General features: G+C 44.1%; 1 protein-coding gene across 1 annotated transcript; it reads right to left on the reverse strand.

Annotated features, from left to right (window-relative positions):
- Positions 1-20,609: 20,609 nt before the first annotated feature.
- On the reverse strand, positions 20,610-24,678 carry SOWAHC (sosondowah ankyrin repeat domain family member C). The gene has a single exon (XM_011980536.1). The coding sequence runs from the start codon at positions 24,494-24,496 to the stop codon at positions 23,528-23,530; it is 969 nt and encodes a 322-aa protein (XP_011835926.1). The 5' UTR covers positions 24,497-24,678; the 3' UTR covers positions 20,610-23,527.
- Between the last annotated feature and the right edge of the window lie 6 nt (positions 24,679-24,684).

The following is a 24,684-nucleotide window of genomic DNA, read 5'->3' on the forward strand; positions in this document are numbered from 1 at the left end:
ATTTTTTTGTATTTTAGTAGAGATGGGGTTTCACCATCTATGTTAGGCTGGTCTAGAACTCCTGATCTCAGGTGATCCACCCACCTCCGCCTCCCGGGTTCAAGCTATTTTTCTACCTCAGCCTCCTGAGTAGCTGGGATTACAGGTGTGCCACTTCACCTGGCTAATTTTTGTAGCGATAGAGTTTCACCATGTTGGCCAGGCTGGTCTTGAACTCCTGACCTCAGGTAATCTGCCGTCTGCCCACCTCGGCCTCCCAAAGTGCTGAGAATACAGGTGTGAGACACCGTGCCCAGTCTCTTTAACCAGTTTTTTTCTTTTTTCTCCCTTTGAGATGGAGTCTTGCTCTGTCACCCAGGCTAGAGTGCAGTGCCGTGATCTTGGCTCACTGCAACCTCCGCCTCCCAGGTTCAGGCGATTCTCCTACCCCCGCCTCCCAAGTAGCTGGGATTACAGGTGCCCACCACTGCGCTCAGCTAATTTTTGTATTTTTAGTAGAGACGGAGTTTTACCATCTTGGCCAAGCCAGTCTCAAACTCCTGACCTCGTGATCCACCCGCTTCGGCCTCCCAAAGTTCTGGGATTACAGGCATGAGCCACCGCGCCCAGCCCTCTTTAACCATTTTTAAGTGCACAGTTCAGTGATATAAAATACATTCATGGCCAGGCACAGTGGCTCACGCCTGTAATCTCAGCACTCTGGGAGGCCGAGGAGGGTGGATCACCTGAGGCCAGGAGTTTGAGACCAGCCTGGCCAACATGGTGAAAACCCATTTCTACTAAAAACCCAAAACTTAGCCAGGTGTGGTGGCGGGCACCTGTAATCCCAGCTACTGGGGAGGGTGAGGCAGGAGAATGGCTTGAACCTGGCAGGCATAAATTGCAGTGAATGGAGACCACGCCATTGTACTCCAGCCTGGGCAACAAGAGCTAAACTTCACATCAAAATAAAATAAAATAAAATACACTCACATTGTGCAACTGTCACAGTACAATGCAAGGTATTAAAAAAAGATGGTGATGGGGTGGAGCAAGAACTATAAATTAAAAGTGATTTAAGAGATACATCAGCCAGATGCAATACAGGAACCTAATTTGGATTCATTCATCTGGAGAACTTTTCCATCCTTCCAAATTGAAACTCTTTACTCATTAAAAATAACTCCTTTTTGCCCCTTCCTCCCAGCCCCTGGCAACCATCATTGTACTTTCTGTCTCTATGAATTTGACTACTCTAGGCTCCTCGTATAAGTGCAATCAAGCAGTGCTTGCCTTTTTGTGACTGACTTATTCACTCAGCATCATGCCTTCAAGGGTCACTCGTGTTGTGGCATGTGACAGGATTTCCTTCTCTTTTAGGCTGAATAACATTCCATTGTGTGTATGGACCACATTTTGCTTATCCATTCATCCATCCATCTGGGTTGTTTCCATCATTTAGTTACCATGACTAATGCTGCTATGAATGGGCACGCTGGTGCGTGCCTGTAATCCCAGCTACTTGGGAGGCTGAGACAGGAGAATCGTTTGAACCCAGGAGGCAGAGGTTGCAGTGAGCCAAGATCGCACCACTGCACTCCAGCCTGGGCAACAGAGCAATACTCCATCTCAAACAAACAAACAAACAAATAAATAAAACCATTCCTTTTGTTTTCAAAACCCAAGTCTCTGCTTTCAATTATTTTGGTATATACTCAGCCCAGTCTATGTTTGGAGGCCATTATTTGTAGTTATGTACTTTTTAGACATCCCACATACCTCGCTTTTTCCCCACTTTAATTCTCGAAGATCTACCCTCCATTTCTATCCTTTAGTAAGCCCCACCTAAAAGCCACTGCCTCTGAGTGTCAGGAGGTTTTAAGAGTCGATTTGGGAGGAAGGGCTGGGGTTGCGGACAGGCACTCAGTCATAGGATTCAGTCCTTCCTGCTACACCTGGGTCTGACTGAGAACAGCAGATGCTCAGTCTCCAGGCTTAGGGACTTGATATGACTGTTTAGTCAACAGCAGTCAGACAGGAGGAAGACAGAGCCCAAGAATCTGAGCCTTCTTCTTTATGATTGAGTGTGGCCAGGACTCCTAAGAGCAGTTGGAAGGCACTGTCCGGAGCTGAGAACAGTGAACCCTGCTGCCGTGTTGCAGTCCCACAAGGCCCTCGGAGAATAAGCTTCTCCGCCAGGCTTAAGTCTGTTCAGAAAAGGGATCCTGAAACACATGCTTACTGGTCAAACTGATTGTGAGGAAAGATGAAATATTAAAGGAGACTTGGGTTTTGAAAACAAAAGGAATGGTTTTATTTATTTATTTGAGATAGAGTATCGCTCTGTTGCTCAGGCTGGAATGCAGTGGCGCAATGTTGGCTCACTGCAACCTCTGCCTCCTGGGTTCAAACGATTCTCCTGTCTCAGCCTCCCAAGTAGCTGGGATTACAGGCATGCACTAGCATGCCTGGCTACTTTTTGTATTTTTAGTAGGGGCGGGGTTTTACCATGTAGGCCCGACTGGTCTCAAACTCCTGACCTCAGGTGATCCGCCTGCCTTGGCCTCCCACAGTGCTGGGATTACAGGCGTGAGCCACCGTGCTGGGCTGGAATCATATCATTTCAAAGCATTCGTGGGACTCCTCTATTCTGCTTAGTGCATGCTTTCAGAAATAAAAAAATATAAAGCAGAAGAAGGAAAGAGATATTCACAGCTTCGCAGAGAAGGAAGTTACTTGGGTCCTTTTCTGACCTTAATCTAGTATTGTGGCCGGGTGCGGTGGCTCACGCCTGTAATCCCAACACTCTGGGAGGCCGAGGTGGGTGGATCACCTGAAGTCAGGAGTTCGAGACCAGCCTGACCAGTAGTAGAAGGTGAAACCCCATCTCTACTAAAATTACAAAAATTAGCCAGGCATGGTGGCACGTGCCTGTAATCCCACCTACTCAGGATGCTGAGGCAGGAGACTCGCTTGAACCCAGGAGGTGGAGGTTGCCATGAGCCAAGATCACTACTGCACTCCAGCCTGGGTGACAGAGCAAGACTCCGTCTCAAAAAAAAAAAAAAAAAAAATCTAGTATTGTTAGAAAACATAAATGACCTGAAATGACCTGTTAACAAGCTTTTATAAAAAGCCTTGAGATTACAGCCAATTTTTTTTTTTTTTAAATGGAGTCTCAGTCTGTTGCCAGGCTAGAGCGCGGTGGCACAATCTCGGCTCACTGCAACCAGCGCCTCCTGGGTTCAAGCAATTCTCCTGCCTCAGCCTCCCGAGTAGCTGAGATTACAGGTGTGTGCCACCACACCCAGCTGATTTTTGTATTTTAAGTAGAGATAGGGTTTCACCATGTTGGCCAGGATGGTCTAGATCTCTTGACCTCGTGATGTGCCCGCCTCGGCCTCCCAAAATGCTAGGATTACAGGCATGAACCACTGTGCCCGGCTGAGCCAATATTTCTTATATGATTTCTGGGGTCCAATAAACACTTACTAAAGCCTGTAGAAGATTTTAGAGGAATTCTTTTTTCCACACGATCCACTGAGGTAGAGAAACACCTGCTTGTTTTCTTAGGGTAGATTTGGCCTAATGCTAAATCCATCGTTAATTACTATCAATTTCTCAATTCAGAAGGAAAAATATGAGTGAATATTTGCAAATGAGTAGGTGCTGGAGATCAAACTACCTTGACATGTGAAAGGAATATACAATGACAAAAATCATTCTAAGTGTTAGTCAACTAGCCCCTTCTGTCAAAGAATATTGGGTAGGAATTCCAGGCGACGTCTCTTAGCAGCAACATCTACTGGGTGCAGGCTTTGTTTTGGAGTAAGGCCAGACCTCTACTGGAGGTAGGAAAAAAGTCTCCAGTCTCTACGTATGCCAAGAAGCATCATCTCAGGGGGTTGGCAAAAGAACCAGAGAGTGTTACAAGAGAATCACTTCAGCAATGCAATTTCCTAGGCATGTAGAACTATGGGGTTCTTTTTTTCAGTGTTTGCAGCTGAGATCAAGCCCCCATGAATGAGCCATTAAAAGAATCTAAAAGAGTATTGAAAAACAGGCTCCCTATTACTGAGACTCCATTCAAAAACAATTTTTGTTTTTGTACTACTGTGCAAACCTACTCTTTGGAAATATATTACCTGGGAAATCTGGAATTTATTTTATTGACACATGCTTGAAAGCTAAATCTAACTGATTTTTAAGCTAGTCAATGGGAAGAGGTCATGCAGGAGACCAGCGAGTAGATCACTGCTATCTTTTTGTCGATGGCTCAGCTCCACTTTGGAACTCACCTTCAGGAAAAACAAAGAAACCCCACACCCATCCAAACATATAACATGCACACCTGGTGGGGAATTTGGAACTTGAGCTTGCTTTGATGGAACATGAAAACGAAAGTTTCAGGGAGTAGTTATGCCTCATTTCAAACTCTTTTCAGAGAGCAAACGTAGCGTTTACCCCTTTCTTTAAATGAACCTCATTTTGCTTCTAATGAGTGCTAGGAATCCTTGAAAAGCCTAACTCTTAACTCTTGTTCTTTTACCTTTTTAAATATAAGTTCTAATAAGCATACAAAGACCTCCCGTGTTATCTTTCATCTTGCTTCCAAATGTTAACATTTTGCCACATTTACATTATCCTCCTCTATCTCTTGCTTGTATTTTGAAAGTACAGTCATGTATAGTCATGATGCTCTTTAGCCCAGATAGTTAGCATGCATTTCCAGCAGCAAGGACATCCTCTTACACAATCACAGAACAATGATCAGACTAAGGAAACTAGCATCGTCGCAACACTATTTTTTGTTTGTTTGTTTGTTTGTTTTTGAGATGGAGTCTTGCTCTGTCACCCAGACTGGAGTGCAGTGGTGCGATCTCGGCTAACTGCAACCTCCGCCTCCTGGGTTCAAGCGATTCTCCCGCCTCAGCCTCTTGAGTAGCTGGGATTATAGGTGCCCACCAACACGCCCGGCTAATTTTAATATTTTTAGTAGAGATGGGGTTTTGTCATGTTGGCCAGGCTGGTCTTGAACTTCTGACCTCTGGTAATCTGCCCACCTCAACCTCCCAAAGTGCTGGGATTGCAGGTGTGAGCCACTGCACCCGGCCAACACTGTTTTAATCTTCAGATCTTATTCAGATTTTGCCATTATCTTGATAATGTCCTTCATAGCAGAAGTCTGAGTCACATGTTGCATTCTGTTGTCATATTTCTTGGGTCTCCTTTAATCTGGAAGAGCTCCACAGTCTCTCTGTCCTCTGCAATATTGGCATTTTGAAGACTACATGCCAGGATTAGGAATGTCCCTCTATCTGGGTTTGTCAAGTGTTCCTCATTGTCTCCTTTGGGTTATGCACTTTTGGCAAAGATTTCATAGAAGTAGTGTGTTCTCCTTTTCATAGAAGTAATATGTATCCTATCAGAAGGCATATTGTTTTTCATAGAAAAAATATATCTTGGTATGCTCTTCTCAGTGAAAAAAACCATGAGAGTTCTAAACCATCATCAGATTCTTAATGTCCTAGTCCATTTGGGCTGCTAGAACAAATTGTCACAGACTTGGTGGCTTATAGACAACAGACATTTACTTCTCACAGTTTTGGAGGCTGGAAGTCCAAGATCAAGGTGCCAGCAGGTTCAGTGTCTGGTAAGGGCTCACTTCCTGGTTCGCAGATGGTGCCTTCTCTCTGTGTCCTCACGTGGAGGAATGGGAGAGGGAGTTCTCGGGGCCTCTTCTGTAGGGGCACTAATTCTAGTCATGAGGGCTCGCTTGTGACCTGATCACCTCCTAAAGCCCCCACCTCCTAACACCATCACGTTGGGGTGAAGATTTCAACATAGGAATTCTGGGGGTACACCAAAATTCATGCTATAGCACTTAATAACCATAATACAATTCTGTGTTTACTTACCACTTTCCAGTAGTGGGAAAAGTTAGACAGCATATCTTTTTCATGTTTACAACTTAGCACCCAGCAAAGTGCATGGCATCTAATTGGTATCCAATATTTTTCGAGTGAATTCTTTTTGAGGGAGAGGGTACTCTCACTTCATCTGCACAATTCAGCTTTCTGACTTCTGCTCTGTGTCCCCTACCGACCATCTGAGACAAGGTAGGGTCAGACAACCCACTTAGGGCTCAGCTCCCTTTTTGGATGTAGCATCTGGCTCTCCTCATGAATTAGGAAAACGCTCTCACAGCGAGGATCTGCCACTCACTCCAGTACTTGATAGGTGTTGAATTATTGAACAAATGCCTGCTTAAAATACAATATGCTAGGTGCAGTGGCTCACACCTGTAATCCCAGCACTTTGGAGGGCCGAGGCGGGCAGATTACCTGAGGTCAGGAGTTCGAGGCCAGCCTGGCCAACATTGTGAAACCCCGTCTCTACTAAAAATACAATAATTAGTTGGGCATGGTGGCATGCACCTGTAATTCCAGCTACTCATGAGGCTGAGGCAGGAGAATTACTTGAACCTGGGAGGCAGAGGTTGCAGTGAGCCAAGATGGCACCACTGTACTCCAGCCTGGGCAACAGAGTGAGACTCCATCTCTAAATAAATAAATAAATAATAAATAAAATAAAATAAAATAAAACAAAATAACATATGCCAAGGAGTTCTTTCACTTCTGCTGAACACTGGAGTTTCCTTTTTTTTTTTTTTAAACACTGGAGTTTTACACAGTAGATTAAACACCTAGGTCAGTGACAAAACATTATTTTTGCAATTTACAGAAAATGTTAGAGTATCATTAGTTTCAAGTTTCTCCATGAATGTGTGTTATCACTTAGATTTTTGCCACAGCCTATTTGTGAATGATTGTTGGTAGATGACAAAATAAGTCAACATGCCAGCAAAGGAATATTTAATCATAAAGGGACAATCATAATTGTTTACTTATTCTTTTATTTCTTCATGAATATGCATTCGTGGTTGTGACTTTGTATTATGTGCAAATAATTAGTGTTATAGTGAATACTGGTTATAATCTTTATGCTAATCTAAGCCTCCTTCCCATGTTAGTTCTCTCTTACTTTTTAACATTATGAGTCATTGTTATTATTGTATTACACAGTCAATATTCTTTTGATTTTTCTACATATATGCACCAATATACACATCACCATTTGAATCTCAGGATTTCCATCTGGGATTACTTTAGTTCAGCCCCAGTATAGTTCTTTAATGAGTAACTGTGTTGGAGACAAACTCTCTCCATTTTTATTTGTTTGAAAAATATCTTTATTTTGCCCTCCATCTAGAAAGTTCTGGAAACTCCACCTTCTGCAACGGTTGAGAGCTACTTCTGTGCCTGCTCTGAAGCTCTCATTCCCTGGCCTCCTGGCCCTCAGTGATGTGATTCAGATACTAATTCAGCCTAATCACCCTTTTTTGGAGATAATCTTTTTCTTAATGGCTTATTTTAATGTCTTCTCTTTGTAAATGGCATTTTAACATTTTATTATAATGTGTGTAGGTGTGGGTTTCTATTAGTTTCTATTTATTTATTCTGCTTGCAATTTGTTGGACTTCCTGATCGGTGACTGGTGTTTTTCATCAACTGGGAAACATTCCTGGATATTATATCTTTGAATACATTCAATCAAATCTACTTTTTTTTTTTTTTTTTTGAGACAGTCTCACTCTGTCACTCAGGCTGGAATGCAGTGGCGCGATCTCAGCTCACTGCAACCTCCGCTTCCTGGGTTCAAGTGATTCTCCTGCCTCAGCCTCCTGAGTAGCTGGGACTACAGGCGCCCGCCACCACACCAGGCTAATTTTTTTATGTTTAGCAGAGATGGGGTTTCACCATATTGGCCAGGCTGGTCTCGAACTCCTGACCTCGTGATCCACCCGCCTTGGCCTCCTAAAGTGCTGGGATTACAGGCGTGAGCCACCGCGCCAGGCTGACTTTTTGAACATCAACCCATCTGTGACAGTCCTGGAATCTAGCAGTCTCTTACAGTGACCTATGCTCATTTCAACACTAAATCATTCATTTCCCCCCAGCTTCATCCTCTACCTGGGAGGTGAGTCATCTGGGTTTCCGTTTTATCTTGGCTTTATTTTGGGAGAGGAGAGAAGAGAGAGGTTGGGGTTGTCCCTTCCCACTTGGCGGTGGCTCTGCAGGGCTGTGTCATTCTGCAATGGCAGGTCCTGCTGGATGGCCCCTTCTTGAGGTCCTCTGCCACCCAGGCACTGATGATACCTCAGGCTTGAGGGTAGTAGCTGCTTCCCTGGGTGCCTCAGCATCATTTCCCGCCTGTTCCCTTCATTCTGTCTGTTGTTTTGTTTTGTTTTGTTTTTTGAGACAGAGCCTCGTTCTGTCACCCAGGCTGGAGGGCAGTGGCACGATCTCAGCTCACTGCAACCTCCGCCTCCTGGGTTCAAGTGATTCTCCTGCCTCAGCCTCCCGAGTAACTGGGACTACAGGTGAGTGCCACCATGCCTGGCTAATCTGTGTATTTTTAGTAGAGATGAGGTTTCACCGTGTTGGCAGGCTAGTCTTGAACTCCTGACCTCAGGTGATTCCACCTGCCTTGGCCTCCCAAAGTGCTGGGATTACAGGTGTGAGCCACCACGACCGTCCCTGTCTGTTCTTTTTAAAATCACGTCTTCATTCAAAACTTAAAAAAAAAAAAAAAATTCTGGTGAGTGTGCCTTCTATTTGCCATCAAAACCCTGCCTAACGCAGTTTCCCTTCCCCAAGCCGTGCTGTTCTCCACAGAGCATGAGTACAATACAAAGAAGGCATCACATTTGTGGTAACTCGTAAGAGTTGGGAACTGAAAGAATTTGAAGGGAAACAAATCTAAAATGATTACTGTGTATTTCATCTTGGACATCAAGTTTTTTTGTTTTTTTGTTTTTTTTGAGACAGAGTCTCGCTCTGTTGCCCAGGTTGGAGTGCAGTGGCGTGATCTCGGTTCACTGCAACCTCCACCTCCCATGTTCAAGCGATTCTCCTGCTTCAGCCTCCTGAGTACTGGGACTACAGGCACCCACCACCACACTCGGATAATTTTTGTATTTTTAGTAGAAACGGGGTTTCACCATATTGGCCAGACTGGCCTCGAACTTCTGACCTTGTGATCCACCTGCCTCAGCCTCCCAAAGTCCTGGGATTATAGGCATGAGCTACCGCGCCCGGCTGGACATCAAGTTTTAAATGGATAATATGACATTCTGTTTCCACCCAAACTGACCTGACCAGCTGGGTGTACAGCAATTCAATTCTGACACTAACTTCCTGGAGCTGGTGCAGATGCCACAGATGAAGGGCAAAGTTCACCACAGATCACCAGTCCCCTTCAGACACCAGCCACAAGTCTCAGAGGGTCATCAGGGCAATTATACTCTGACTGGCTGCAAATTTGGGAGTTCCCATGACCCCCTTAGGTTTGATCATTTGCTAGCACAACTGGCAGACCTAGAAAAGCATGATGCTTATGATTAGTTTCACTGTAAAGCACACGAATATGGGAGGGTCCCAAATGCAGAGCTTCAGTGGCCTCTCCTCGTGGAATCAGGGCACATCACTGTCCTGGCACATCAACATGTTCACCAACCAGGAGGCTCTGGAAGCCTCCGGTTCCAGAGCTTTTACTGGAGTTTTATTTTGTAGGCACAAGTGATTAAACCACCGAACCTGTGATTAATCTCAACCTCCAGACTCCCTCCTCTCTTCAAGGTCAGGTGCCTCAACTTCCCCAACCCTCTAATCACCAAGCTGGGCTGCTCTTTTGGTAACCAGCACCCATCTTGAGGCTGTCTAGGGGTCCACCATTGCCTCACTAGAATAACAAAGCACTACCACTCAGAAAACGCCAAGGGTTTTTAGAGCTCCATACCAGGAATTCAGGAATTATATCTTTGTTATACAAAGATATAAATTCTTTGTTATACAAAAATATAAATTATTTGTTATACAACAGAGATAATGATATTTCTTTTTCTTTCTTTCTTTCTTTTTTTTTAGACTGAGTTTCGCTCATTACCCAGGCTGGAGTGCAGAGGCACAATCTCGGTTCACTGCAAACTCCACCCGCTGGGTTCAAGCGATTCTCCTGCCTCGGCCTCCTGAGTAGCTGGGATTACAGGTGCCTGCCATCGTGCCCCACTAATTTTTGTATTTTTCGTAGAGATGGGGTTTCACCATGTTGGCCAGGTTGGTCTCGAACTCCTGACCTCAGTTGATCTGCCCGCCTTGGCCTCCCAAAATGCTGGGATTACAGGTGTGAGCCACTGCACCTGGCCAGAATTTGACAAATTATTATAGATGTCATAATTCAACCTGTTAATTGATTTCTATATACTTAACTCACTTTCCAAAAAGACTTGGGATTACAAATAAGACTTCTTTTCAAAATATTCCATATGACAAGAAAGTATAATTTGTCCAGTTCATAGGAAATAGTCTACATGGAGGCAGGAATGTAGGGCCAAGCATCCGCAGTTGTAGGTTCAAGTCCTGGCTCTGCCACAAGGTGACTTATCCCTTATCTCGGAGGTGAATGAGATGACGTCTGCAATCCTGTGACTGGCACAGTCAGCATTCAGGTCACATAGCAATGATGTCATGTCTGTTTAATCATCAACAGCTAGCCCTTTTTGCTTTTCAAGTTATTAATGTTGGATAGTTTCTTTTTGTTTTCTGTTTGTTCATTGTTTTTGGTTCTTGAGACAGTCTTGCTGTCGCCCAGGCTGGAGTTCAGTGCTGTGACCTCGGCTCACTGCAACCTCCGCCTCCTGGGTTCAAGTGGTTCTCCTGCCTCAGCCTCCCGAGTAGCTGGGATTACAGGTGCCTGTCTCCATGCCCGGTTAATTTTTGTATTTTCAGTAGAGATGGGTTTTCACCATGTTGGCCAGGCTGGTCTCGAACTCCTGACCTCAGGTGATCCACTTGTCTTGGCCTACCAAACTGATGGGATTACAGGCACGAGCCACTGCGCCCAGCCTCAATCTTGAAAACTTTCTATACTCGTACTATACATCCCTCAATATTACCTCCACAAAGCCTTTCCTGATCCTTGTTTTGTACTCTTTTAGGAAATCATCAGTCAGGTGTGGCTATGAGAGGCAACAAAGGAGCGACTGGGGAGAGCAAAGTGCATTATACTCATCGGTCCTAGAGGAAGGACGCATGCCTCGCTACACAGACCACACAGCAGACACCAGGGTGGCCAGGAGGCGGAAGACGGGAGTCAGGGAAGGGTCAGGCCACGGCCTTTATGGTGGTTTCCACAGGAACGGCAAGGCAGGGCAGAGTGGACAGTATAGGATTGGCTAGTGCGGAGATTTCTGGTGGGCTCTGGACTCTAGGGATGGCCCCTGGCTGCCTGGGGTACTACCTGGCCTTGGGATGATTGAGGTAGAGGAGCTGTCTGCTAGGGTTTGCAGGCAAGTTAGAGGAGTGCTGGCTCTGGGTCGTTTGTTTGCCTATCAAAGGCATGCTCCAACCTGAGCCTGTTTCTTATCTCCAGGAATTGGCTGCCCCAGGGAGGGTTTTTTTTCTTTTAAAGATGTCAAAACATCATAATATACATAAATATATATATATATACGCACATATATGTATTCCAGCTAGAGGATTGTAATTATACACACGTGCACACACATAATATATGCAGTCCTCCAGCTGCAATTTCTCCTGTCTCCTAAACCTTAGTGTCGCCTTGTCTGTCTAGCCCACATGGATTTTCTTCTCATTCTTTCTTGCACTTCAGTGATGTGTGGGCGTGTTGTGTTTCACTTCTGACTGTGAGTCCCCTCGGGGCAGAGCCTGGGACGTCTAGCTCACTGTGTTCTCCACAGCGGAGGCACTGCTGCTCCCAGTATGAGCTCCAGAATTGCTTTTTAATGAATAAATATCAGCAGGGTACATAACGTGTATGTGTCTTTACCAAGCCATACTCATACACCTATTTTCATTTTTTTATTTTAAACAGAGTCTCGCTCTATTGCCCAGGCTGGAGTGCAGTGGTATGATCATGGCTCACTGCAACCTCTGCCTCCCGGGTTCAAGCAATTCTTCTGCCTCAGCCTCCTGAGTAGCTGGGACTACAGGCATGCACCACCATGCCTGGCTAAGTTTTGTATTTTTAGTAGAGATGGGGTTTCACCATATTAGCCAGACTGGTCTCGAACTCCTGACCTCATGATCCACCTGCCTCGGCCTCCCAAAGTGCTGGGATGACAGGTGTGAGCCACTGTGCCTGACCTCATACACACATTTTCATACTTACTATTCAAATTAGTACAGCATGGTGTTGAGATTTAAAAATCAATTCTCAACTTAGTAAATATTTGTAAGTTAATTGTTATATTAAGGTGGAGATTTGCCATTTTTCAAGCTTGTGAAAATGAGGCCCAGGAAAATGAAAAAAATATATGTATATATATACATGTATCTTTAGGCCAAGTACTTGCTGGCAGTCCTTCAGTATTTAAATGTTAAACATTTTATTTATTTATTTATGAGGCAGAGTCTTGCTCTGTCGCCCAGGCTGGAGTGCAGTGGCAGGATCTCGGCTCACTGCAACCTCTGCCTCCCGGGTTCAAGAGATTCTCCTGCCTCAGCTTGCTGAGTAGCTGGGACTACAGGCATCCGCCACTAAACCCAGCAAATTTTGTAATTTTAGTAGAGACAAGTTTTCACCATGTTGGTCAGCTGGTCTCAAACTCCTGAACTCAGGTGATCCACCCACTTCAGCCTCCCAAAGAGCTGGGATTACAGGCGTAAGCCACTGCACCCAGCCTAGTTAGACATTTTAAATGATTGCCAACCTGCCTGCCAAGAGCCCGAAATTCCTCAAAAGGGAAGAGAAAAATAACTCTCACTCACTTAAGTATTTTTTGGTGAGGTTAAAAAAAATCTACTCTATTAAAGTAGATAAACATGCTACCTGGGATGTGCTTTGAAAAAGTACCATGTCGTCTTATTGGCGAAGTGCCTTAAAGCACAATCTGGATGGCTTGGAATATATATAAGCAAGCAGAGAACTTTGAGAAAAAGAGGACAAGGTTAGCAGAAAAAAATGTATCCACCTGAGAAAGTATTAGAACATAAATGAGGATATAGATGATGGAGGCTTAAATTCGTATAAACTGAATGTGGCCATACTGGGAATAATGGGAATTTAATTAATTAACTATTTATTTACTTACTTATTTATTGAGACAGAGTCTCACTTTGTCATCCAGGCTGGAGTTCAGTGGCACAATCTCCGCTCACTGCAACCTCCGCCACCTGGGTTCAAGCGATTCTCATGCCTTAGCCTCCGGAGTAGCTGGGACTACAGGCACATGGCTAATTTTTTGTATTTTTAGAAGATACGAGGTTTCACCATGTCTGTCAGGCTGGTCTCTAACTCCAGACCTCAAATGATCCACCCACCTCGACCTCTCAAAGTGCAGAGATTACAGGTGTGAGCCACTGCGCCTGGCCCTTCTCAGGGGCATTTGGATGTTATCATCTAGATGTTACTGTCAATGAGTTCAAGAAACAACAAAATAAGGAAGAACAGGAAGGTTATGGCAAGGGAGACCAAGGTCCACCTGTCATTTTAATTCTTTTTTCCCCTTATACCATATTTCTAACACAGAAAAATGTAGTAGACAAATATATACCCTAGGTTTATCATATTTAAACATCTTGCTATGACTCATTCTAATTTTTTTCTTAAAGGGAACACTGCAGATCTAGTTCAGTTTTCCACTTCACTCCCCTTCTCCCGGAGGTAACCATGTCTTTAATTTGGTCTTTGTGGTCAATACTCTGACTAAGCGTGCTCATATCCCCAGATAAAACAGAATATTGTTTTGTTTTTACATTTTGTATACAGTGTATCCTACCCTACATTTCAGTCTGCAATTTGCTTTTCTTTCCCTTCATGTTATGATTTTGGATGCAGCCCATGCTGGCATATATGGCTCTACTTCATTTATGTGTATTTTTATTTTATTTTATTTGAGATGGCGTCTTGCTCTGTTGCCCAGGCTGGAGTGCAGTGGCGCGATCTCGGCTCACTGCAACCTCTACCTCCTGAGTTCGAGCGATTCTCCTTCCTCAACCTTCCGAGTAGCTGGGACTACAGGCACGTGCCACCATGCCCAGCTAATTTTTTTTTTTTTTGTATTTTTAGTAGAGACGGGGTTTCACCATCTTAGTCAGGGTGGTCTTGATCTCCTGACCTCATGATCCACCTGCCTCGGCCTCCCAAAGTGCTGGGATTACAGGCATGAGCCACTGCGCTCGGACTACTTCATTTATTTTTAACTGTTTTATGTATCTCATTGTATGACAGCATCACAGTTTATCTGTTCTCCATATGTTGGCTATTCGGGTTGTTCCCCTTTCTACTGTTATTACAAACAATGCTGCAACAAAGACATATGCACACATATTTGAGATCTCCAGGCCAGTGCCTGGGAGTTCCCAGGGTCTAAAATGCAGATTCCAATTTAGTAGGACTGGGAGGGGCCTGAAATTCTGCCTTGCCTTCCCCTTCCCCTTGCCCTTCCCCTTCCCTCCCCCCCTCCCCTCCCCTTCCCTTCCTCCTTTTTTTTTCCGTGTCACCAGAGCTGAAGTGCAGTGGTGCCATCTCCACTCACTACAAGCTCTGCCTCCTGAGTTCAGGCAATTCTCCTGCCTCAGCCTCCCAAGTAGCTGGGATTACAGGCACCCACCACCACTCTAGGCTAATTTTTGTATCTTTAGTAGAGAAGGGGTTTCGCCAGGTTGGCAAGGTTGGTCTCGAACTCCCGACCTCAGGTGATCTGCCCGCCTTGGCCTCCCGAAGTGCTGGGATTACAGGCATGAGCCATCACGCCTGGCTGGATTCTGCATGTCGAAGAAGAGGATGCTGCTGGTCCCAAGGGCACCACTGGTGCAGCATATGTGATGAGAAGTGAAATAGTTGAGTTAAAGGGTATGTGTGTCTTCAACTGCGTTTCCAAGTAGTTTTTCCACATTACTCTCCACGGTGGCACTAATTACACCCTTTCTGCGTATGAGAATTCTCGTTGCACCACATTTTTAGCAGCACTTGGTATGATCAGACCACAATCACAAGATTCTCAGATATCTAGACTATTCATTACCTTTGTACAAGGAAAGAAAAAGCAGAGCAGACCTCCAGCAACATTCCCCAGACAACTCACAGATGGCTGTAGATGGAAACCTGAAGAACAGTCTAGGAGTGAAATCATGTTTGTGAGATGGGCAAGTTCCGTTGAAAGCATGTATCATGGTTCACAATAATGGTCAGAATAGTAAAAGCAGTTGATTCTTCTAGATGAATTTCTTAAAATATAATATGCATCATGTTACCTTCCTGCTCAAAAAGCTTCCCAGAGCCTCTTTCTGAATGAATTTCTCAGGCTAGCTTTCAAAGTACTCTTCCAGATGGTCCCTACCTGCTCCACTGTGCTTGCCTCCTGCTACGCCTCCCTGGAGCACCACCTGAGTGAAGGTTATCTCAAAACAATTTTGTAAGATGGGCTGAACTTTGGTATTTATTTTTGTCTTAGCCTCAGGCCACCCTCCATGCTCCGTTGGCCTCTTTTGAAGAAGTGGGCTTGCAAAGCTCTGAGTCAACAGCAGACCCAGCTCCTTCCCCAGCTGTGCAGTGCACAGAAGGCACCCATCACATTGTTTTAAAATTAAATGGGCACAAAGACGACATAGGGGAAGACCCCTGTGGTTTGCCAAAGACTCCCATGAGCACCTCTTGGCTGTCCAGACCCCATCCTAGGCTCTCCTGGGTCCTCTCCCTTCTCCTTTCCTCTCCCCACCCCAAACCTACCAACCTTGTTTTTGGAGTTCTTTTAGGAGACTGATTTTGCTTCCATGGGGGTATCCACCTTCTTGATAAAGGCATCATGGTTTTCTAGAGGTTGATTATGGACCAGAGCATTCTCTTTCCTGGACAGAATTCTCTCACAGCACCCACCTGGGTGCACACCTTAAGCCATGTGCCATTTCAAGGTGTCAGACTTTGGGAAGAATAATCAGGGTCGGATAGCTTTTAGGCAAATTCCATCTGACCACACAGAAACTGGAGTCGCCTGCCCACAGCCGTCCATGAGAGTCACTCTGGGTTTTGGTTAGGGGAAGCTCCAGATAGGTCACCCTCTTAGAGATCCAAGAACTGTGGGGCAGAGTCCGGACCGCAGGAGGCCAGCTGGCAAGAAGAGCCATTCATTCTGTTAACCCATAAACAGCCCCTGAGTACAAGCCTGCTCAGGATGGCTGTGTGGCTGAGACATCCACTCTGGAGAGCAGTTGCACAGTGGACAAGAAAACTGGTGGTGCACCGGAGAGGGACATGCAGGGCCGCAGATGAGGACAATGACAAGTGACTGGGTGTGGGTATGGGCTCAAGGAAGAGGCCACCAGGGATTTACACGCAGGGAAAATAGCACCCTTTGTAATAGATTCCGATAGAACAAACATAACACTCCTGCCTGTGCCAAAATGAACTTTTTTTTTTTTTCTTTTTTGAGACAGAGTTTCATCATGCCCAGGCTGGAGTGCAATGGCATCATCTCGGCTCACTGCAAGCTCTGCCTCCCGGGTTCAAGTGATTCTCCTGCCTCAGCCTCCCGAGTAGCTGGGATTACAGGCATGTGCCACCACACCCGGCTAATTTTTGCAGTTTCAGTAGAGACAGGGTTTTACCATGTTGGCCAGCTGGTCTCGAACTACTGACCTCAGGTGATCTGCCCATCTCAGCCTCCCAAAGTGCTGGGATGACAGGCATGAGCCACCGCGCCCGGTCTCAAAATGAACTATCAAAATTCTTTTAGTGGGCTGCAAATTTATAAATGTATAGTACGGAAACCAGATGCCGTGTTGCTGGTTTTCTTCTACACTGGCCTTTAATCTCATGATTATGTGGAAGTGGGTTAAGCCCTTCCGTTAATGCTTAAGTACTCAGATAAGTGAAAGGGGGCTGAACAGAGGGGAGGTGAGCCTAAAGAAAGAAGTATAACTACACCTCAAATATTTTAGCGGCTCCACCATTCTGAGCTAAAGAAATATTCTTTCCTGACCCAAATATTCTTTCCTGATCCTAGGTGACACCAGAAAATGCAAACTCCTAAAAATCCAGTTCTAACCCTACTGCTGTGCAGTAATAACAGAGTGTTAAAGTCATTATCCGTCTCAATCATTAGTGCTTGTTTCTGGTTCTTAGTTGGCTCTCTTCTGCAATAGTATGAATTTCCTATATCATTTGTACTTCATTAGGTGCTAGCCCCATAAACTTTAGGCCAGTTGACTGTCTCCTGTGTTCCCAAAGAAGTGGTATTTCCTATACCACTAGCGCTTCCCACAAACCTTAGAGCCAATCTGCCTGAGCGCAAAGCTGAACTGCTAAGAACTAGCTTTGGGACCTTGGGCAAGCAGCAGTTACTTGGGTTTTTGTACTTCAGTTCTCCATCAATAGAATTGAGGCTACTAGAATCAGGGAAGGGGTATTATGAGGGCTAAACAGCTTGCTTTTTATAAAGTACTTGAAACCTCGTCGGGTATATACAGTAAGCTTCCTGAAAGTCTTAGCCATCTTAGTCTTAACCTTAGTCTTGCTGCCAAGTCAGCACTTAGGTGATTCTAAACCTGACTAAGCCAAAGGTGATTCTTTGCTCAATAGTACTGAACTGACTACAACCAAATAATTCCCTATTTATTTGTTTATCTATTTATTTTTTGAGACGGAGTCTCACTCTGTCGACCAGGCTGGAGTGCAGCGGCACGATCTCAGCTCACTGCAACCTCTGCCTCCCGGGTTCAAGCCATTCTCCTGCCTCAGCCTCCCAAGTAGCTGGGATTACACGTGCCCACCACTATGCCTAGCTAATATTTTGTATTTTTAGTAGAGACGGGGTTTCACCATGTTGGCCAGGCTGATCTCGAACTCCTAACCTTGTGATTCGCCTGCCTTGGCCTCCCAAAGTGCTGGGATTACAGGTGTGGGCCACTGACCCTCCATAATTGCCTCTTAAATGCAAATTTCAAAGATCCCACATCAATATCAGAAATTTCTGGACAAATCTCCAGAATGCTCAACTACGTTTCTGAACTATTATATTCAAAGTTTCTTAGAGACCCAGAAGACTATTCTAATGGAGGGCCCCCAGATTCTTTGATCAGAATAGCATAAAGTTGAGTTAAAAAAAAAAGTGGCTTACGCATGTAATCCCAGCACTTTTAGGAAGCTGAGGCAGGCAGATCACGAGGTCAGGAGATCGAGACCATCCTGGCCAACACAGTGAAACCTGTCCCTATTAAAATACAAAAAATTATCTGGGCATAGTGGCGCGCAACTGTAGTCCCAGCTACTCGGAGGCTGAGGCAGGGGAATCACTTGACTCCGGGAGGCAGAGGTTTGCAGTGAGCCAAGATCACGCCACTGCACTCCAGCCTGGCAACAGAGCAAGACTCCATCTCAAACAGAAAGCAACAACAACAAACCAACAACTTATATGATTATACTTTACACCACTGGCAAAGTACTGGTTAACTTTATCCTAAGTCAGGCTGCTTTTGGCCAAAGTTTTGGTCAGAATGAATATGGTTTAGAGCAGTGTTTCTTGAGACAGAACTGGTCACAAGTGTGCTTTAAAATGATCTATTTTAAATTTTCAGGTGCCTATGCAACCTCTGACACATTATCTCCAAAGGCTGAATGTTCTATCTCACAAGGCAGTCCATGGTATGCTTAAAATGATTATTATCTATTAACTAAAATGATAGTTCTCTATGCTAAACTAAACTTCATTTCCCTATTCATTTGCTCTTTGGGATTTTACAGAATAAGTAGTCATTTGTGTAACTGACAGTACTCAGACGATTTAAGGCCAGTTAGAATAGATTCTCCTACAGGTCATGGACCTGAGTCAGCTTGTAAGGAAACTTTTTTTTTTTTTTTTTGAGACAGAGTCGCTATGACGCCCAGGCTGGAGTGCAGTGGCACGATCTCGGCTCACTGCAACCTCCGCCTCCCTGGTTCAAGTGATTCTCCTGTCTCAGCCTCCCGAGTAGCTGGGATTACAGGTATATACCACCATGCTCAGCTAATTTTTGTATTTTTAGTAGAGACGGGGTTTTGCCATGTTGGCCAGGCTGGTCTTGAACTCCTGACCTCAGGCGATGCTCCCGCCTCAGCCTCCCAAAGTGCTGGGATTACATGCGTGAGCCACCACATACAGCAAAACTTTCTTACAAGCAAATTTACTCTTGAAAATCTGTTAAGTCGCTCATGAAGTACAATTCTAATAAAGTTGATTTTATCTTCAGGATTGGAATAACTTGCTGTTCTTTTGGCTGAGCTGCAGATGAACTGGTAGGCTGGCATTTAAGAGCCATGTTACATAAAAATTAACTTTATTTGCATAGCATGAACGCATGTTATTGAATCATCCATATTATGTAACATTATAAAATATTTAATGTTTTCCATTAAAAGACCCTTACTGAGTACCTTCAACTTGCCAGGTACTGTGCAAGGGTGGGAACATTTGTCACACATTCCTTACCAATGCATCCATGTGGAAAAATAGGCTATTAGTTAACAGAATAGGAAAGCTACTTACTGAGGTGAAACTGACATTTAAAGAGATCGAGAAAAAAAGTATAGTGCTTTTCAGGGAAAAAGCAGGTAGTTATGTGAACCATATGACTTCCGTATCTTGAGAAACAAGTTCCTGTAGAGTCATCTTCCAACCCTCTAATATTCAGTGATTTATGAAGACTTGGGTCATCATTGAAGGAATGCTGGTTTACAGCAAATTCCAAGTATTTACTACTGGAATTAATCATGTAAGAAACTCCAAATAATGCTATTTACTTAGCAAAATAAAAATAATTTTTACTAGGAAAATTTCGAAAATATCTTTAAGTGAACTGGTTAATAAATCCTTTTAAGACATGTACTTCTAAGGAAAGAAGTTATTCAAGAAAAAGAAACTACTTATCTAGTCTTTCACTTATCCTGAAAAATATTTTATGGGTTGTCATAAAACAACAAACTCCAGCAGCCATAATAGTGGGATCTCCTGGAGAGAGCAATAGTGGGCGATTACACCAAGGAGTACCACATCCCTTTGCCATTCAACAGAGTTGAACTTTGCTAAAAATACAGATCACAGGCAGCCTTGATGAGGAAATTAATTAACTCTCCATGCTTGACAGAGGTTGAAAAATGAAAAACAGTATTCCTACACCTGTCTTGAAGTCAGCCCTGGGTAGGGAGGGTTGATGGCGGATGGTGTGTGCAAAACCTATACAGCTTTTTTTTAGGTAGTGGTAGAGGTATTACCTTCTCTCCATCACTGGTGCCAAACTACAGCTGTTTTGCTAAAAATGTGGCAATTCAACATGCAGAAAAGGTAACGTTGTGGGAAAGCACTGACTCTTAAGATCTTACTAACAGCTTTTTACTGTGTGACCCTGAACAACCATTAACCTTTATTTTCTTACCTGTAAGTCAAGAACATATGGCCCATAATCTTAAGGGATAGGAAAAGGGTCAAATAAACTGAAACTTCAAAACGCATTTTGTGAACTGTAAAACACAGTATATGTAAAAAGTCTAAAGGACGACAGAAACTTAAACAATTCAGAGAAAAATTCTACTGTGAACATTTTATTTTGACAAAACAAACTTTACAGATTTTACAATCTCCCAAATTTCACTTATTTAAAAAAAGGAGAGACAAGGCAACCCAGACTCCAAGATTTCAGGCATGAAAAAACTAGTACCAGATATTCAAGTTATATATGCAAACTGCATTTTACATACCATGAAAGTGAAATGTGACAAATACTCACTAGTTTCAAGTGTACCTTATAAGAAATACATGGACATACTTGGGTTTTTTAACCACATGGTCTCATATCAATAAACATCTAAGTATCTGACATACATTTTTCCATTAAAGGTAGGCGCAACTCTACGAATATCAAATTATAATCTTGCTTTTTATAATCTTGACTGGAAACTGAAAAATAAGAGGAATGTAGAGTTAAGTAGCCAAAAATGCTACTTACTGCACAAACAAGCACATCGTGAAAAGGAATGCTAGTAGTTCCCCTCAGGAATGGGTTTTTGAAAATTTAAAATATTATTTTATCAGAAAAGTTAAAGCCTTTGGGGGAAAACCACGGTAAATGACATATTGACTCAATCTCTAAAGCCCTAGCAAATTATAGATTTTGTGCAATTAGTGACCAACATATACATTTAAGAGATAATACTGACTGTTCACCAGAACCTTCTGATGGTTCTGAAACATCTACTCTTTAGAGTTATTTCAGCTTTACATGTCTATGAAATTTAAGATTCCTCAATGGGACGTCATAGCTTATTCTGCACTAGATACAGGCAATATGTATAGATTTAGCACAAATGACTACTTCTCACCTTCCAGGAGCCTATTTTTATTTATATAAAATTAGATTGGTTTTTCACCCACGTGTATGCATAAGTGCTTCTCAGATTTACACAGTTCATATCTAAAATCCCACAACAAAAGGCAAACGAATGGATAATAGTTTAGATATTTCATATTTTCATTCATCTTTTTTCTTTTTTTTTTTTTTGAGACAGAGTCTCCGTTGCCCAGGCTGGAGTGCAGTGGCATGATCTTGGCTCACTGCAACCTTCGCCTCTCAGGTTTAAGTGATTCTCATGCCTCAGCCTCCTAAGTAGCTAGGACTATAGGAACGCACCACCACACCCAGCTAATTTTTGTATTTTTAGAAGAGACACGTTTTTACCATGTTGGCCAGGCTGGTTTCGAACTCCTGGCCTCAAGTGATCCACCTACCTCGGCCTTCCAAAATGCTGGGATCACAGGCGTGAGCCACTATGCCCGGCCTTTCATCCATCTTTAAACAAATTCAATGAGCATCTAGAGACAGACGTGACAAAAGTGTTACAAATTTCTGTGCATTTTCTATGAATTGCTTTGTGCAGTTCACACATGGGTTCATTCACCCTGCAGGCTGTGAACTTCCTTATCCTGTAGTCTGTAGGTACTTAGGTTTCAGCAATTACATGACCCAAAAGACTAAAGGAGAAGGACTTGTTTAAATTAGTCCCTCTCAAAAACTGTTTCCAATTTTATGACAAACAGATTTCATATGCTTGTGGGTTAAATTTTAAAGTAATTATGAAGCCATTTACTCTAACATAAATGAATGAAATGTAATTAAGAACCACACTTAAGTCCTTAATTTTAACGAATGGTATTTTTCACTTATATACAAAGGAATTTAATAGCCAGCAGCATTTAAATATAGAAATAGTCCCATCTCTTCTCTATTCCCTTTTATAAAGTGCCATTTTAACTGGGTAGATTTACTACCCAGATTTTCAGTAACTACAGGATAGGTATCTAATTGTCAAGAAAAGGTTGGAAAATTAAGTTTAGCATTTTAAACATTTATAAAACATTGCTACAAGTCATAGAGACTACCAATGTAGTAAAATAAAAAGTGTACCTTACGTGAGGATCATTACGTTGGTTTAATAATTACTCCACAGAAACATGGGCTCATGAGCCAATTTGTGCTAATTATTTAAACCAGAAACAGTTTCTGTAGGTAATTCAGCTCTAAGCACCATTAAACAGGGTTATGCCAAGTAGAACAATGGTTATATGATCCTCAGAATAAACACCCCAGCAAATGCAAACTTTTAGAATAGTAACACAAGTTAGTGAGAATCCGAAGGAGAGGCAACATTTTATTTAAAACTATCATAGGCTGCTAAGTGCCCTCTTTAAATAAAATTTTGTGTAGTTATTAATGTACCTTAACACTGGTGTACCTTAATAGTGGTGTTAGAGATAGCTGGAAACCATACTACAGAAGTGAATGTTGCCTGTTTCTTTTGTTCAGTGATTAAAACTGAAATTGCTTTTACAAAAATAATTTAATTGCTACTTACAATATACATAAAATACCAAGAGGATTCCCATTTTATTCACATTATTACCTAATTAGTATTTTTGCATTTCAACTTTTATCTGACCTTCAGTAGTACCTTAAAATACAAATGCAATTGGTAAAAAATGGGGCAGCCTGTCGTTTTCACACTCAGAAATACTACCAGTTTCATTACAATTTGCATTTTTTTGTTGCTCTTGAAAGAGTAACCCCTTATAAAATCAGATACATAAAAAGTGCACTATTCCTTACTTTGCAGACATCCAGGAATGGTTAAAGCAAAGGAACTCTCATTCATTCATTCTGTTCCCCCAATTTAGATACACTTCTAGTCTCCAGAAACGGGCTCCAGGGCAGGGAAGTGGAGGGCAGAAAAGAGGCACAGGTCAAGGTATGATGAATCTCTTAAAAGAAATCCACTTTCTCCAGAAGGCTAACCTGAAGGGAACTCTGCCCCATCCATTCCAGTCCCTCAAGTAAGAATGCATAATTTAGCTTGTCCTTCTGGTCTCATTTCCTTGTAACACCTAGTATTCAATTTCCTAAGACAAATAACCCTTAGCATTTTCTAAAAGAAACAATTTTTACCCAAATACATTGGACTTTGGTCTCAATTTGAAGGAGGACGAGTGGCCTTTAACAGACCGTTCCTCCTCCACTTCCTCCTCCCCGCCACCCTCCAGTGGCTGTTCTGGATCCCTGAAAGAGGGTGTGGTGTGGACAATCTGGGTTCTGAAGCGGATTTTGTTGAGTCTGGGTTTTATACGTCCACTAGAGCTGCCTGAAGTTTTGCGCCCTGGATCCTTGGCTTTGCCTCCGACCCACCCCTCAGCCAAGTGGTGATGTTGGTGATGGTGATGGTAGTGATGGTCTCCTCCATCATCTAGGACGTGCGAGAGTTTGTAGGTGATGAGATGCGAGGGAAGCACCTTTGAAAGCCTCCAGCGCCCACCGCTGCTACCCGCGACGCTTTCCCCGTCACCCTCGTCCAGGGCTCCCACCAGGTTCTTGATCTCCTCAGCGATGCTCTGACTCAGGTACTGGGAGGCCTTTTTCCCACTGTAGTCCCTGATGTCCACATCGGCGTCGTAGGCCCCCACCAGCAGCTTCACGACCTCCACGTGCCCGTGCATGGCTGCCAAGTGCAGGGCGGTGTAACCCCCGCTCGTCCTGGCGTTGATGTTCACCGGCAGCTGGTGTTTGTTGGCGAAGTTGACTAGCATGGCCAGAAGCTCCTGCCTTCCGTGCTTGGCGGCCCAATGCAGGCAAGTGAAGCCGGTAATGAAGTCCCGCTTGACCAGCAGGCCGGGCTCGCAGGTGAGCAAGCCCTCCAGGCTGTCCCACTTGCCATCGGAGGCAGACAGCATCCAGGCGTGCTCCAGGGGGTCTAGCGTCACAGAGCCTCCGCCGCTGCTCTCCTCCTCCGCGGACGACGAGGCCACCGATGCGCTGTCTGAGTCGCCACCGCCTCTGCCGCGTCCTCCCCCGGAGGAGCTGCCCGGGCTGCTGCCCCCGGGACACACGCTCCTCTTCAGCTGCGGGGAGCTGCCCATCACTAGGTCGCGGAAGTTCTGGCGGGCCGGCCTCTGTGCGGTGACCCCCCCAAGGGAGCTGCTCCTGTCCGCCTCCTCGCAGCCATGGGGCGGGGGTTCCAGATCCTCACTGGGTCCCGGGGCCGGAGTCCGGGGCAGGGGCTGCACTTCGCGCCGCGAGTTCTTCCTGCGAGCCCCAGCGCTCAGGG

This window comes from Mandrillus leucophaeus, unplaced genomic scaffold (assembly GCF_000951045.1).
Source record: "Mandrillus leucophaeus isolate KB7577 unplaced genomic scaffold, Mleu.le_1.0 Scaffold214, whole genome shotgun sequence".
Taxonomy (NCBI): Eukaryota; Metazoa; Chordata; class Mammalia; order Primates; family Cercopithecidae; genus Mandrillus; species Mandrillus leucophaeus.

Excerpts from the sequence above, each read along its gene's own strand:
- SOWAHC (XM_011980536.1), bottom strand. The coding sequence starts at position 24,496 with ATGGGCAGCTCCCCGCAGCTGAAGAGGAGCGTGTGTCCCGGGGGCAGC.